Source organism: Lactuca serriola, chromosome 8 (assembly GCF_051521515.1).
Source record: "Lactuca serriola cultivar US96UC23 chromosome 8, Lser_US96UC23_V15, whole genome shotgun sequence".
Taxonomy (NCBI): domain Eukaryota; kingdom Viridiplantae; phylum Streptophyta; class Magnoliopsida; order Asterales; family Asteraceae; genus Lactuca; species Lactuca serriola.
In genome coordinates this window covers 68204471-68221105 of record NC_136415.1, presented here as the reverse complement: position 1 = coordinate 68221105, position 16635 = coordinate 68204471, and the positions used below count along the sequence as shown (strand labels likewise).

Genomic DNA, 16635 nt, shown 5'->3' with positions numbered 1-16635 from the left:
ATAATTTGATTTTCAGTTTTTTTTTGGTTCAAATCAAATATTTGTTATCCCTAATCAAATAATCAATAGATATACTTTTTCAGGACTTTTTAAAAGCATACTAAAAGTTGAAGGGCAAAACATGAAAATATTAATGTTTCTTCATCTTGATTCTTGACAGTGGCTGTTAAACCTGGACTCCGGTACAGATAGATACACACACACTTGCACCCGGAGAGATGGACTTTTCTCCGGCTGCTCGCCGGACGAGCAGAAAGCCGACAAAGTCAGAGCTCTACTCAACGTTTGTAGTTCATAGCGATGAGGAAGATGACGATGCCCAAACTCAAAAGAACCCTAAAAAGGTAGATGCAGGAGATATATACGCTACAATGCTATGTAAAGACGATGACGATCCAAACGACGACGAATCACTACCTCCTCTCCTCAAGCGCCTGCCGAAAGACTTCGGAGCCGATGTAGATTCCGACGACGATGGAGAAAGCATCTCCGGCACAATGATTGTAAAACCTGATCGTAGACGCGTGCAATCTCCGTATAGGAGAGAGGAATCCGACGAAGAAGAAGATGAAGATGAAGAAGGCACTGGTTTTGGGACGTTTGTGGTGAGATCGAAGGATACAGAGAGTGAGTCAGTATCCGGGACATTTGTGCGGCGGACTAGTGGCGGCAGTGGCGGGATGTCAACAATGAGTAGGGCGGTTGCTAGTATGCAGGCGGTAGGAGAAGGATTTGGGAGGCCAAGGAAAGGGAGTGCTACGCCAACATCATCTTCACAGGATGAAGAAGGAGGGTATTCACGGAAGCAGACTAGTAAAATGTCTTCGGGTTCGATTGCGGATAGTGTTACGAGAGAAGATCCATCTACCAAGTACGAATTGCTTCATGAACTTGGTACAATATTCATGTTTCTTCCGGTGAAATCTACTTTACAATCATATGTATGATATCTCGATTGCTATATGACTTATGGTTTTTTGTAATCCAGTCATTGGCTTTTTTTGTTCTTCACACGAATTTCAACTGGATTTAAGCTAAACAAAATCAGGATTAACCTACTAATTACCCTAATCTTTGCAATTCTCATCAATCTGTTTACCTTTATTGTTCTAAAGAAATGAGGAGGTCTAGCAAATAGTCTTTCAGTTGGTCTTCTTTCTATTTTATCCATGTAGAACAAAGTTACTGAAAGCTGTCTTTTTGGTAATAACAGGAAAAGGTTCTTATGGGTCTGTTTACAAAGCTCGTGATTTAAAAACTTCAGAAATGGTTGCAATCAAAGTGATATCATTATCTGAAGGGGTATGCAGTATGCTAATATGCTATAATCTTTGTGTTTGATTAAGTGATCGACTTCTGAAAGTTCTTTTGCTATGTTATATATATCAGGAAGAAGGGTATGAAGAAATTCGTGGTGAAATAGAGATGTTGCAGCAATGCAGTCATCCTAATGTTGTTCGTTATTTAGGAAGCTATCAGGGTGAGGAGTACCTTTGGGTATGAACACTCTTCCCACAATAATTCTATCTTTTCCATCAATTGTGTTCTTTCTCTATTTCTTATTGATGATGATTCCTTACATGATACATCATACTGAATATTTCAATTTGCTGGCAGATTGTAATGGAGTATTGTGGTGGAGGAAGTGTTGCTGATTTAATGAATGTTACTGATGAGGCTTTAGAGGAGTACCAAATAGCATATATATGTACTGAAGCATTGAAGGGTTTATCCTATTTGCACTCCATTTTCAAAGTGCATCGCGATATTAAGGGTGGTAATATTTTATTAACTGAACAAGGAGAGGTGAAGTTGGGTAAGTTCTGATAAAAACATGTTCTTTTAATTACTTCAGATTCACTTTCTCATGTTTTCTTTTACTAGATGATCTACTTTGATCATATATCTAGACTCTAGTCCTTGAAGTCTGTTTATTGTCTTGTTTTTACCATTTCAACATTTGAATCAACAGTTTCTTCTTCTTATATTTAGTAATTGTTTTCACTTTTCACATCATCAACAGGTGATTTTGGTGTTGCTGCACAACTAACAAGAACAATGTCCAAACGTAATACGGTAATTGCTTTAAATTACTCTTAGATTGCTATGTTTTGGTTAGTTTTTCTGTTTTCATCTTTTCATAAGCTCATCCTTGTTAGTTAAATTAGTCCCATGTATTCTTCATCTTTTGATGATGATTAGGTGAATTGAATTCTTCAAACAGCACTATTAACATTTATATTTCAAGATTAAATTAATTTATTGCCATATTTTGTTTTTCAGTTTATTGGTACTCCCCACTGGATGGCTCCAGAGGTTATCCAGGAAAGTAGATATGATGGGAAGGTAAATTTTACATTTTTTACCTTATATCTATATGTGACTCATTGTGATCTTCTTTCATATATGGCTATTGTTTAACATCTGCTAACATGATCAAGCACTCCATTTTGTGATAATGCTTTATGCTTTTGATTAACTGATAAAGCACTCCACTTTGATTCTCAAGAATTATAGCCACTTAAAAATGGAATTTGATCTTAGATAGAATTATAAATCAAACCCTTTATATGATTTGACATGGGGAATATAAGTTTCCAAAAGTAGGCTGTTAAACATTATGACATTTGCATGTTTGATGAATCCAAGTCAAAGTCAAACTGACTGTTTTGTATGATGTACTTTCTTTTTCCAGGTAGATGTGTGGGCCCTTGGGGTGTCTGCAATAGAAATGGCTGAGGTATATTCACTGATATTTAGACCATTGTTGTCAATCTCAAACTTTTTCTCATTTAATAATATTTTATTTTTTTCAGGGCCTTCCTCCAAGATCAAATGTGCATCCAATGAGGGTTAGTAATCGTCCTTGTATATTTATTCTATTTTCATATTTATATTTCTGATGTTTAAATAATTCAGTTTCAGAAAATTAACGTGCTTAATACCTGCAACACAGGTGTTATTTATGATTTCCATTGAACCAGCTCCTATGCTTGAAGATAAAGAGAAATGGTTTGTCCTTTTCTCTTGTTTAATTATTAGGAAACAAAAGATTAATCATTTTTTTTTGTGTTTGCATTTCTGGTTTTTTTATATATATTTTTAATAATGTTTCCTGTTCCAGGTCTCTTGTGTTCCATGATTTCATTGCAAAATGCCTTACAAAAGACCCTCGTATACGCCCCACTGCTTCTGAGCTGTTAAAGGTATGCTACTGTAGCTTATGTTATACATTATATAAATGACAAATATACCCTTCTGTTTGTAATATACACACTTCACTTGAAACAGCATAAATTCATAGAAAAATGCAAATCTGGAGCTTCTGCAATGTTGCCCAAGCTTGAGAAGGCAAAGATAAATAGGGCTGCTATGGCTTTGGAAGCAGAACATGTTGCTTCAGAGACCATACCTGGATACGGGGTATATAACTATATATATATATATATATATATATATATATATATATATATATATATTTATTTATTTATTTATTTATTTATCTCTTTATTTACTGTTATGTTATTAAATGCACACAGACACTTGGAGCAAAAATGAATGAAGAATATGGAGATACTGTTCCATCTAAACCTCATCAAGTGCCTAATGGAGGAGTACCTCTTGTGGGTGGTTCAGTAAAACCTGATGCTCTAGAAGAGGAAAGAGAAGGTATTCTCTCTTCAAATAGCAGTTTTTAATGTTAAAAGAAATCTTGTTGATTTATAATATCATATTGTTGGTTAAAAAAAATATTGAATGTGAGCAGGTGATTTTGGAAGCGTGATAATCCATGGTGGAGTTGATATAGAGAAAACAGCTGCTAAAACACCGTCGGCTCAAATGACTAAAGAGCCCTCATCCTCGTCAGCACATGGTCAAATCTTGTCAATGGCTGATCCTGGAGAAGATTCAGTTAGTCCATGGTATGTTTCTATATCATATAGATTAAACTAAAAAAATATGATATCCATGTTTTAGTGTGAATTTGTAGTTTGACCATGCACATTCTCAGGTTGACCAAGAAAGTTACTACAGTTGAAACACCGGGTACCGAACCCACATCACAAGCTACGGGAACCAATGGTGGTGTCATCACGGGGACAACTAAGAATGAAGGTGTTAATCGCAAAGCACTAGACAAGGTAATGGTAAAGTTTGAATATTTAAATGCAAGGAATGGCAACATACTTTGGATTATATCTTGATTTATTTTGTTATATATATATATATATATATATATATATATATATATATATATATATATATATATATACAAACACATACACATATATGTATATGTAGCTGTGGTCGATATATGCTGCTGGGAACACAGTGCCGATTCCATTTTTAAGGGCAACGGATATATCTCCAATTGCATTGTTGTCTGAGAATGTGCTTGGAAGTCAACATTTGGATAATGTTGGAAATGTCGCTGTTGAAGCATTACAAGACCTTTTCACTAGCGATGGACAGTCTAATAAGAAGAACCGAAGACAGAATGAGGTACCCACCCCCACCCCCGCCCTCTATACATGACATGACAGAACACGCTGTACTGCGTTTGACATGCATTGAACTGGGAGACTGTGATTGATGTCAACGAGACAAAAATTTCAATTTCTTGTCCCACCCAAGAAAAGGCGAGGATTGGGACTCGCTCTCGATCTATCGTACGTTCAAAAGACGAAAATGCCCTTCTCATTTTCATCATCGAAAACGGCCCTAGAAACTTTGTCGAGTCCCGTGTAATAAACGCAGCCTAAGGCTGCGTTTGTTAAACTGAACGGGACCACAAGATTTCCAAGGTTATTTTCGATGATGAGGATGAGAAGGGCATTTTCGTCTTTTGAACGTACAATAGATCGAGAGCATGTACCTTTCCCCGCCTTTTTTTTTTGGGTGGGGCAAGAAATTGAAATATTTGTCTCGTTGACATCAATCACAGTCTCCAAGTTCAATTCATGTCAAACACAGTACAACCTGTCGTGTGGACGTGGATGTAATTATTGGATCTTTTAATGTGGTGCAGTTGCCTCTTCCTCCAAGTGTCTACCAAAGACTCACTTCAAGTCCAACATTGATGAATCTCGCACAAGCTTTATCATATCATAAAATGTAAGAAAATTGACATCATATTCATATTAATAATATTGGGAAAAAAATGTTTATTTTGATAGTTGCTACATGAATGGATGACTCAATTGTTTGTTGACGTGGCAGGTGCTATGAAGAGATGCCGTTGCAGGAACTACAGGCGACTCAAGAACAACAAACGATTCAGAACCTTTGTGATACCCTTCGAACTATTTTAAGGTTATAGCATGTCTCTGTTATATATATATTTCTAGATATTTTCTTTAACCTGTAATATCGTTGTGTGAAATTCTTGATATAATAAGTTAATGTCAATACAAGGTAAGTAAACCCAGGAAGATTTGCAACTGCTTTAACTTTCCTTTCATAATGTCTTGTAAGTTTGTAATCCGTAATTAGTGATTTTAACTTTGATTTTCTGATAATTAGTGGATTGAATAATCCAGGGAAATGTTATTCCTGTTTTCTTATAAAATAAAATAGCTAATATATTCATATGCCTATGAGGAAAAAAAATGAACGTTGAAATTAATGATGGACAATTCTATAAAAAGATTAAATAATATATAATAACATTATCATAATCGATAGAAATTAAAAGTTATTCTTAAGGATAATCGGATATTGAACACTTAAAAATTTGAAGACTTGTGAATATAATTTTATTATTTATGAAATAGAGGGAAAGGGTTTTTATTTCAATGGTTATTTTCTACATAATAACATCGCAAACATACGACTTTTATTAGTGACAATGATAGCCGAAAGAAAGTAAAGTTTACCAGAGAAAATAGCAAATTGAAATTGAGGGTGTTTATAGAGAATATTCAATGATAATTCTTTTATTGTTTATTACTAGTTGACATAACTAGTGTAAAATCTATTATATATCCTAGACTGGGTATACTTATTTTGTTTTCTATATCAACCAAATAGTATTTATTAAATTCTTATTCTACTATTTTGCTATGTATAATTTTTTTTGAATAGCCACAAGTTAGAAAACACTCATTACAATAAAATTGAAGCTGAAAAAGGGTTTTATAACCAAGAAACCCAACTTAATACTATTTGTTAGAAATAGAAAAATGATCTATCATGTCATAAAAAATACTAGACTTTTTAGGGATATCACCATCCCAAAAATAGTGAAATTTCTAAAATTCCAAATGCATAAAAACATCGTCATCACCACAATTTGTAAGACCTTGCTTTAACTACCTCTCATTCTAATGGAATCAGACCATGTAAGTAAAGTCTGAATGGTAAGAGGCTTAGGGATCTGAATTCCCCGCCAAACCACAACACAAACCCAAATATCTACGAACTCCACACATCTTGTGAAAAATATGATCAATCGTCTCAACTGAATTGGAACAAATAGTACACAAAATCAAATCCAAAAGGATACCCCTGTAAGAGATTCTCTATAGTAGGAATACTATGTAATCTCATCCCCTGTAGTAAGACATTGACTTTAATCGAAACTCAATTATTCCAACAAGTCTCCATACCCCTTGTCACAATCGTGCCACTATCCAAGAACTCTCGAGTCGATGAAACCTGAAAAAGTATCAGAGACATCTAACAACCACCCTAACCTATCTGAAGAAGAATCCAAATGAAACTCCTGCATCAGACTCAAAAGATCATCACACTGGGATACCTCAATATCCCCTATTGGGGAACATTGTATAGACTCCATAACCCAACCAATCGAAAAACGATCTCTAACCGAAGAATGTATATGAGTATCTAGGGAAAAAAATCTTGTGATACCTCATATAAAGAGGCACATTGTCTATCCACACATCATGCCAAAAAGAAGTAAGACTCTCATCACCAATTTTAATAGGGCAATGGGATTGAAGATGAAACCCTCTCGCTCTCTTTCTCAAATGGTGCAAGGAATGAATGACACCATTCCAGGGACCAACCCAAGACCTCTTAGGAATCAAAGAAGTGCATTCAACATCCTTACCATATATCATGCCAATAGACCTCATCCAAATAGAATCCAAAGAATGAAAGAAACGCTAACGCCGCCAAATGAGCATAGCCCTGTTAAAAGCACAAAAACTTACCACACCCAAACCACCATCATATCTGTTAGGGCCAGGACCCAAAATCATATTTAGGATCCTTAATATTTCTGAAGCCACATGATCCTTACATATATCACAGGATCCTGATTATTATTGTCACACCCCCAAACCAGAACGGCGGAAACGTTCGGGGGCGGAGGACTTAATGTACAATATCATAACAATGCACAATAGTAAAACAAGCAACAACATCATCCATTGCATTAATAATATATTTTAATACACGTGTGTTTCGTGTGTAGTTTGAAAGACACCAAAATATGAATCAAAATATAAGACGAGTCTTAAACATGCTCCGTCTTCTCAAAACCTGGTCATCGGTACCTGTCTACTGGTGACTTGAGAATACAAGTTATTTTGAAAGAGTAGATCAACATTAAAGCTGGTGAGTTCATAAGTGTTTTAGTGTCAAATGTTTGTATAAGTTTGATGAAAGTGTTTGATGTAAAGTTTGTAAGTGTTTGACGTAAATATTTTTATACTTCCAAGAAAATCCTATATTTTCTACTAAAAAGGAGAGTGGTATTCTACCAAGACCCTACTATTCTGAATGTTTGTTCTTTTGTAAAAGTGAGTGTTTTTCCCAATCATATGACTATCTTTATCAGAAAATAGTTTACATTACCGTTTATGTGAGAAGATCACTATATGAATGTAATGGGAAAATGACGATGTACAACATCCTATGGTGCACATACAACCCTAAATACCTTGGATCTATGTTTTCACTAATTATACATGCAAATGGTTTCCAAGGCATTAAATGTGACAACCCGAAATTTTCTATCCTGTACAGTCAAATACTTCATTGAAAGTCAAACTCATTTCTGCCATCTTTTAGCACAATTAGGAGTCTGTTTGAGCATTCCAAGCCTTGTACACTTAAGGAACAAGTGTTATAAAGTAACTGCTAAAGCCTCAGCACAAAAATTCATGCCCTAAACTCCATAAGATGGAGTTTACGGCTGTAAACATGGAGTTTACGACCGTAAACTCAAGAGGGCCGTGAACTCCCACACACACACACACACACACACATATATATATATATATATATATATATATGAGTTTTGACCATTTCTAGCCATTTTTCTCACTTCTCAAACCCAAGAACTTCAGTTTTCTCTCAAGTATCATCGGGATCTTCGTCCCCGATCTTCAAAACTCATAAGCTTCTTGTCCTAATTAGTTGATATCTTACATGAACTAGTGATCTTACATGATTTCATCCGTGAAATCATTCCATTTTGTAGATCTTCAAGTTTCACCAAGAACACCAAGAACACACACTAGTGTTCTTGGCCAAAAACGACCATTCAAGCTCCTAGATCGTAAGTAATCTTGTTCTAACTCATTGTACACTAGGTTTAACATGTTTAGGGCTTAGAAAACATAACGAATCACATGATCCAAGGAGTTTATGGCCAAGGCATGTTCTTGGGCCGTAAACCCCTTTTATTGGGGCAAAATGCATCCTAACACCTTACCAAGCCTTGGAACTTAGTATAGAACCTTACACCATTGAGCTAGGGACTTCAAGAAACAAAATGGTACTTCATACCATGAGTTTACGGCCCTAAACTCATGGGGAAGTGGTCCCCAGACCGCAAACTCAATATAAGGTCATTCTTGGACCTTAAACTCACCTAGCATCTTGTTTAAGCCGTGGAACACTTAACCAATTAAGACATAATAACATTAAGCCTCATCACCAGTGACCCATTTGAGAGTGTACGGCCAGGAGTAAACTCCTCTGGGCCATAAACTCCAACAAGTATGGTCTATGGACCATAAACTCACTTACAAAGCCTTATACTCCTTTGTTGCAACCCAATGGCCTCCTAACACTTTGACCAAAGTGTTTTCCACACCTTAGAATGTTTGTACTTGTCTAATTAGTGTTATAATCATTAATTGTATATATACATATTTCTTTATATGTTATTAGGATCATTGTGTGTGTTTAAGTCTTCACTTGACACCAAGCACTTGTCCTATACTTCCATCCGATCCACCCACTGCAGGTGAGTTCATACCCCTTAATTAACCTTTTAAATGTTTCTAAATGTTTATAAATGCTTTTATTGGGGGGGGGGGGGGGCATACAAGTTGAATCTTGCTAGTTAGTATATCAATCACATGTGATTAATAACTAGCATACAAATGGATTTACTATGCTTTTAACTGTTTTACCAAACAGATTACTTCAAATGGATTTTCTCAAACGTTTTTACATGTTAAAACTCTTTATCAAACTGTCTTACATATTGTATGTTTCCTTTCAAACTCTGTTACAATTGTGTTTCAAACAAATGTTTACTTATACTTAAAACTGTTCTTAACAAACAAACTGCTTTCAAATCATTTTATAAACTGACATCAAGTCATCATTTCTTGTTATTAAACTTTCAAAGGTTTTATAAAACTTCTTTTATACTTTTATATTGTCAAATGCATATATATATATATATATATATATATATATATATATATATATATATATATATATAGTTATATAAGCAATATTTAAAGGACCTAGGACGGCTAGCTCGCTTTATTTCCTTTTCCTAGTTGGGATGTGGCCTTAGGGCATCGATTATTCGTCCGAATGTCGTCTAAATATTAGTTATATATCATGTATACATATATAGACATAAAAGTTCCATTAGTCAGTTTAGTACCTTTGGGTAGCAAAGGCATACTTCGGTTATACACGTACATTACTAGTAGCTATAATAGGTATAGTTAGGAGATACTACTTACTATTCCGAGTACAAGGAATCACACAAGAGTCAGTTCATTCATGAGTCTATACTAATACATTACATACTATATGAATAGATACGTTTACATAGATACGCTTACATGAATACATTTACATAGATATGCTTACATGAATACGCTTACAAGAATACGTTTACATAGATACGCTTACATGAACACGTTTACATTAATACGTTTAATAGATACTACTACATAGAATCTGCTGCAAACGTTTCGGGACTTACCATTCCACACCCAAAGCTGTTAGCTACAGTAGGGAAAATGATCATCGACGGGTGTCTACAGTTATACTATTCGGCGAGTTTCCACGCCGTGAATATCCTAGTACAAAAGGATATAATTTTTAGTTATTATATTATTTTCCTTCCTTTACTTTGTGACACATTCACATAAACGACGAGGTAGGATATATTTGATATAGATAGACTATTTTCCTTATTACCTTTATATTGTGACTCTTACGCATAAACGATGAGGTAAACTATAGTTTTATAATAATAGTTAAACAGGGAAAAACCGTCACATTTACAGTGATGCGTACTTACAAAACAATCGGGTCTTGGTAGAAGGCTACTTTCAAAACAGTCGGGTCTTGGTAGAAGACTACTTTTTATACTAGTAGGAAATATGGGACTTTCTAGGGTTTTCAAACATTTACAATTACTTACAAACACTTTCATACTTATACAAACTTTTCTTCAAACATTTATAAGTCTTTCTTTACAGTTTTACAAATCAAAGACACATCAATACTTATGAATTCACCAGCTTTATTACTGATACTCACTTTCAAAATAACTTGTATTCTCAGGTCACAATAGTCAGGTACGACGACCAGGTTTTGTGAAGACGGAGCAGTCAAGACTTGTCTTTTATTTTGAACATTCATTATGTTGTTTTATACTTTAAAAGAACACACTTGTATTTAAAATTATACTATTAATGCAATGGATGATGTTGTTGCTTGTTTACTACTTTGCATTGTTGTGATACTTTACATGACGTCCTCCTCCCCAGAACGTTTCCGCCGTTCTCGGTTTTGGGGGTGTGACAGATTGGTATCAGAGCATTGTTTATAGTGAATTGAGTATATCAACCCATAAAAGATATACTAACTATAAATACAATGGGATTAAAACACTCTGACCAAGAGTTTATACTTTTAAATAATAAAATATTTAACTAAGTATACATACCTGCATTCATACTAAAATCCGTGTCACAATTACAAGAACAAAAGTATTACGATTGTTGAATATCACAAGTAAGCTCGGGGATGTATGGTCAGTCTTGGGAGTGGCATAGCCTGATCAACTATACTGGTCTGAGGAGTGATTAGCATATGCCCAATAATGGTTGTGATGTGGCAACAAGTCTATAAATTTTCCAACACTACCACAATGAGAACTCTAGAACAGAACCTAAGTCTAAAATACTATATGAGTATTTTGTGTTACTATAACTTCTTATGTGAGAACTAAAAAGATCTTCATTACTAGGTCAATAGTTGCTAAGTAGATACATTAAGGTTATATGTAACTAGGATGATATAGACTTAGAATTTGTGAAATTTTGCTTTACCCCTGTTCCTTGTAAATTTGGAGTTAAGGTCACTTATTCGAAAGTCTATCCTGTTTTGATTACATATAACTGGTATGCACTTTACAAATAGCGATGTAACTAATGAATATTATCTAATAATTATCTAGTTAGATCGTCTAATAATTATTTCCTTACCCCAATTCTCGCGTAGATAACATGGATGGACTCCATCCCCACGGCGACCTGTACCTTCCGAACGAAGGCAATGCTGAATGGTTTGGAGAAGAACCAGAGGATGATCATCCAATCCCTTTGAATGATCACCATGCTGAAGACCTTTCGAATGATGCTAACTCCGAGCCCGAAGTTGAGAACCTACCCCCGATAGCTCCCATTCCAAATCCTAACCCTCGTCCGGCTTTTCATGGCCCGATGCCCCATTGGGTAGAATGTTTGGAGACATGGAGCGAAGAGCAAGATCAGCCTATGCCGTTTAATGGAGACCGAAGCTTCTACAACATAAGCGAAGGAATCTCAGTAGACAGAATTCTTCCAATTCTGGTCCGTAGAGTTGCCCGAAACGAGATTCAGGGCATGACAACTCTCCATCGTATCGCAGAGGTTGATGCCAATGCAGGAATGCATAACATCCACACCAATCGCCTTGAACACACTCATGAGAGAGACCATGAGACCCTGCTACAAGCATTAGCTGAAACATGAGCCGAAGTCATAGAGCTCCGAGTACGCTAGAGGGTGTATGAAAGACACCTGCTTGATATGGAATGTCAACTAGCTGAACTAAGGGTTCACCATAGGGGTGACCGTCACCAATAGGAGATGCTTTACTTTCCTTCCTTATTTCAAAGAATCTTTTTCCTGTCTATGTCCTATGTGGTATTTTTCTATGTAACTATCTTGTACTGTAAGTACTTTTAGTTAGGCCTTTATGCGGCCAAGACTTTTCTACTCTGGATGTGATGTAAGAACTACTACAAGGTCAATTTTCCCAAACTTATTACGTCATGAATACCGATATTGAAAGTCGGCTAACTTCTGTGTCACTCATTGTTCAAATACTTTCATCATACTTTCGTTGGGGTCTATCTGAAACCCACTCTAGTCAAGTTATTGGACTAGAGTAATTTAGCTCAGGGATCATTCCCAATTCTTTTTCAAAGGTTGGATCATGTTATTTACCAACCAATGATACCCTGGTTTGAACGTCAAACATCTTGAGACCATTCTATGAACTTACTTTTACTCTGTACTAGGACTGCATCATAGGGATGTAGGTCAAACCCTCGAGAACATACTTCTACTCTTTACATGAACGATCGAAATACATCTAGATTCAACCATAATCGCTCACGAATTCATTTTCTTTCCGTATAACAGAATCATGTCGCCGAAGAAAAGTAATCAACCCGTCGGCCAAACACCAACTCTTCAGATTGATGCAGCTACCTTTCAAGCTGTAGTCTCAGCTGCCGTGACAGCTGTTCTGACTCACCTTAATGCTAATAACGCAAATGTTAGCGGAATGGTTTTCAATAATTCCAATCCAAGTAACAACCAAGTACACCCACGAGTAACAAACTACCATGACACTCTGAACCTCAAACCAAAGAGCAACAAACAAAAGTTCTGGGCTAATGTTAAAGGCAAATCACCCCAAGGGGTGAGCAAAAGACAACAACCTGTGGCAGCCTTCGCAGCCACGACATCTGTACCTCCTACTACCATCCCTTCTGGTATCCCAATTGCCCCCAACCCAGCCAGACAATATGCTGGAAATCTACCGATGTGCAATAAGTGCAGCTTCCATCATCTAGGTAGTTGTCATCAGTTACACTGCTATAACTACAACAGGAACGGACATACTACCCGCTTCTGCATGACTCATATTCAACACATTACCTCAACCACCAATGTCAAAATTTCTCGGATATGCCATCTATGTGGCATAATGGGACACTTCAAGAGGGACCGCCCAACCGAGAAGAGCGACGATGGAACAGGAGGAGTTTGACGTTAGAATGGAAAAAGGAAACGAAGGACCCTACTATAGTATAGGTTCACTTCCAATCGCCAATATTATGTATGTGTTTTAAACATGTTTCGAGTCTTATCTTTTGCGTGATCCCGTCAGTTAAGGGACCCACGTGCTACGTATACTTGTCTTTTGTAGTATACCTTGTTTGCAACAATATTCCAGTAGTAAATCTAAAGTACTGTAACTCTATTAAAAGTGGCACTGTTGTGTTTTGTCTGGAACACCTTTATGATCAAATCTAGTGCCTTTATTTTCCCAGTGATTCCGATATTATCATTCAACTTGAGTTCATTTGATCCTCACAATACCAGTTTGTGCGTACATCTCTTTCTCCGTAAACGTCTTTCTAGCGAAGCCGTCATTTCAGAACTCCGAAGTACTCATGCGTAGAGTACCTCATGTTTCTTATCCTTTCCGAAGAGACCTCAGCAAACCTCCCAGGAGTACCACTCATACAGTACGTCAAGTTCAATCCAAGGACCCGTACGGTTGATCTATCGCTGAAGAATGTATACACAGAGGTGGTATATAATCAAGGTTCTACAAGTTTAGAATTGATGATTCCACTTTAACTTCTTTTCCTTGTTGGGATGTGAGCTTGAAGAAGAATCATTTATTCGACTACCTTTTCAATCTTAATTATATACGACTCGTATACACGAGACTGTGATTGATGAACCATGTATGAATTCTAATATGAATTTCAGGATGGAGACTGCCCAAGACTACGAGTAATCGCATCGTCATGCGAACAACCTTAGAACCCAATACGACTCTTGTAACCAGATCGCCCTACAGTTTAACGCCCACGAAGATACAAGAACCATCCGGAAAACTTAACAAACTACGCAACAATGGAATGGAAAGACCAAGCTTCTCACCCAGGAGAACTCCGGTCTTATTCTTAAAGAGGATAGACGGATTGTTTCATAGAAGCATCGACTAACAGAGACCTCGACAAGATTTCCATTAGAAATCATTTCCTCCGCCTCGCATAGATGAATTGGTTGAGCAACCGCAAGGAACTATTTACCTTTCATAAATAGACCTGAGATCCGAATATCACCAGTTACGAGTGTTAGTGAAGGATGTCCCGAGGACAATCTTCCAAACTCGATACGGACACTACGAGTCCGGAGTGATACCCCTCGGATAGGACCAATATGCCCGTAGTATCCATGAACTTAATGAATAGGGTACGCCATTCTTACTTGGATCAGTTCGTCATTATCCTTGTAAGTGACTTACTTATCTACTCTCGTAGTAAGAAGGAAGTCATAAAAAGCATCTACAACAAACCATGGAAACATTACGATCAGAGAAGCTTTACGCGAAGTTCTCTAAATACGAGTTTTTGAATTGAAGAGTCGAATTCCTAAGGCACATTATTAGTGATGTGGGAATTCTGGAGGACCCTTCGAAGATCAAAAACCGTTAAGAATTTGTCAACACTGAAGACGCCGACGGGAATTCGCCAAATTCTAGGTCTCGCTGACCTACTGTCGTAGTTCATTTAGAACTCCTCGCGAATTATGGAACCTCTTACGACTTTGACCCAGAAGGGAGCGACCCTTGACTGGGAAGAGAAGCAAGAGAAAGAAAACTTTGGAATTCCAAGTGAGAGACCATACTCTTTTGGGTAATCTCACTCTAGGAAGGCTTGATACGCTTTGGAAAGCGTGGAAAGCTAAATCCAAGATAGTTAGGACCTTCGAGATTCTTGCCGGAATCGGCCCTGTAACTTACAAATTCAACCTACTCGCGAACTCAGTAACGTACATTGTACCCTCCACGTCTCGAACTTGAAAAAGTACCTTTCCATCAGGATTATTGTAATCCCACTCGATGTGATCGAAATCAACAAGAGCCTCACCTTCGTGGAAGAACCATAGTGACCATGGACCGAGAGGTCAAGCGGATGAAGCAACACCGCATCCCATTAGCGAAGGTTCGCTGGGATACCAACCGAGGACCTGAATTCACTTGGGAGCGCGAGAATCAATCGAATAGGAAGTATCCCACCTCCTTGCTCGATTATTCATGCCTACTTCTTTACTTAAATTCTAATTTCGGGACGAAATTCCCTCTAACGGGGGGATGATGTGGCAACCCGAAATTTTCTATCCTGTACAGCCAAATACTTCATTGAAAGTCAAACTCATTTCTACCATCTTTTAGCACAATTTGGAGTCTGTTTGAGCATTCCGAGCCTTGTACACTTAAGGAACAAGTGTTAGAAAGTAACTGCTAAAGCCTCAGCACAAAAATTCATGCCCTAAACTCCATAACATGGAGTTTACGGCCGTAAACTCAAGAGGGCCGTGAACTCCCACACACACACACACACACACACACACACACATATATATATATATATATATATATATATATATATATATATATATATATATATATAATATGAGTTTTGACCATTTGTAGCCATTTTTCTCACTTCTCAAACCCAAGAACTTCAGTTTTCTCTCAAGTATCACATCGGGATCTTCGTCCCCGATCTTAAGAACTCGTAAGCTTCTTGTCTGAATTAGTTGATATCTTACATGAACTAGTGATCTTACATGATTTCATCTGTGAAATCATTCCATTTTGTAGATCTTCAAGTTTCACCAAGAACACCAAGAACACACACAAGTGTTCTTGGCAAAAAACGACCATTTAAGCTCCTAGATCGTAGGTACTCTTGTTCTAACTCATTGTACACTAGGTTTAACATGTTTAGGGCTTAGAAAACATAAAGAATCACATGATCAAGGAGTTTACTTCAAATGGATTTTCTCAAATGTTTTTACATGTTAAAACTCTTTATCAAACTGTCTTACATACTGTATGTTTCCTTTCAAACTCTGTTACAATTGTGTTTCAAACAAAGGTTTACTTATACTTAAAACTATTCTTAACAAACAAACTGCTTTCAAATCATTTTATAAACTGACATCAAGTCATAATTTCTTGTTATTAAACTTTCAAAGGTTTTATAAAAATTATTTTATACTTTTATATTGTCAAATGCATGCCTATATATGTATAGTTATATAA

The 16635-nt window shown here is 36.6% G+C and overlaps 1 protein-coding gene across 2 annotated transcripts; it reads left to right on the top strand.

Moving 5' to 3' along the window:
- Positions 1–160: 160 nt before the first annotated feature.
- Positions 161–5428, top strand: SIK1 (Protein kinase superfamily protein). Of its 2 annotated transcripts, none has more exons than XM_079013471.1 (17): positions 161–894; positions 1214–1302; positions 1390–1497; positions 1618–1816; positions 2024–2076; positions 2284–2346; positions 2696–2740; positions 2817–2852; positions 2957–3012; positions 3125–3206; positions 3292–3423; positions 3540–3669; positions 3767–3923; positions 4013–4142; positions 4303–4503; positions 5030–5115; positions 5221–5428. In XM_079013471.1, the coding sequence occupies exons 1-17, from the start codon at positions 219–221 to the stop codon at positions 5318–5320; spliced, it is 2343 nt and encodes a 780-aa protein (XP_078869597.1). In that variant the 5' UTR covers positions 161–218; the 3' UTR covers positions 5321–5428. The 2 variants fall into 2 exon arrangements, with proteins under 2 accessions (XP_078869597.1, XP_078869598.1); XM_079013472.1 differs by having other exon boundaries at positions 647–871.
- The last annotated feature ends 11207 nt before the right edge of the window (positions 5429–16635 follow it).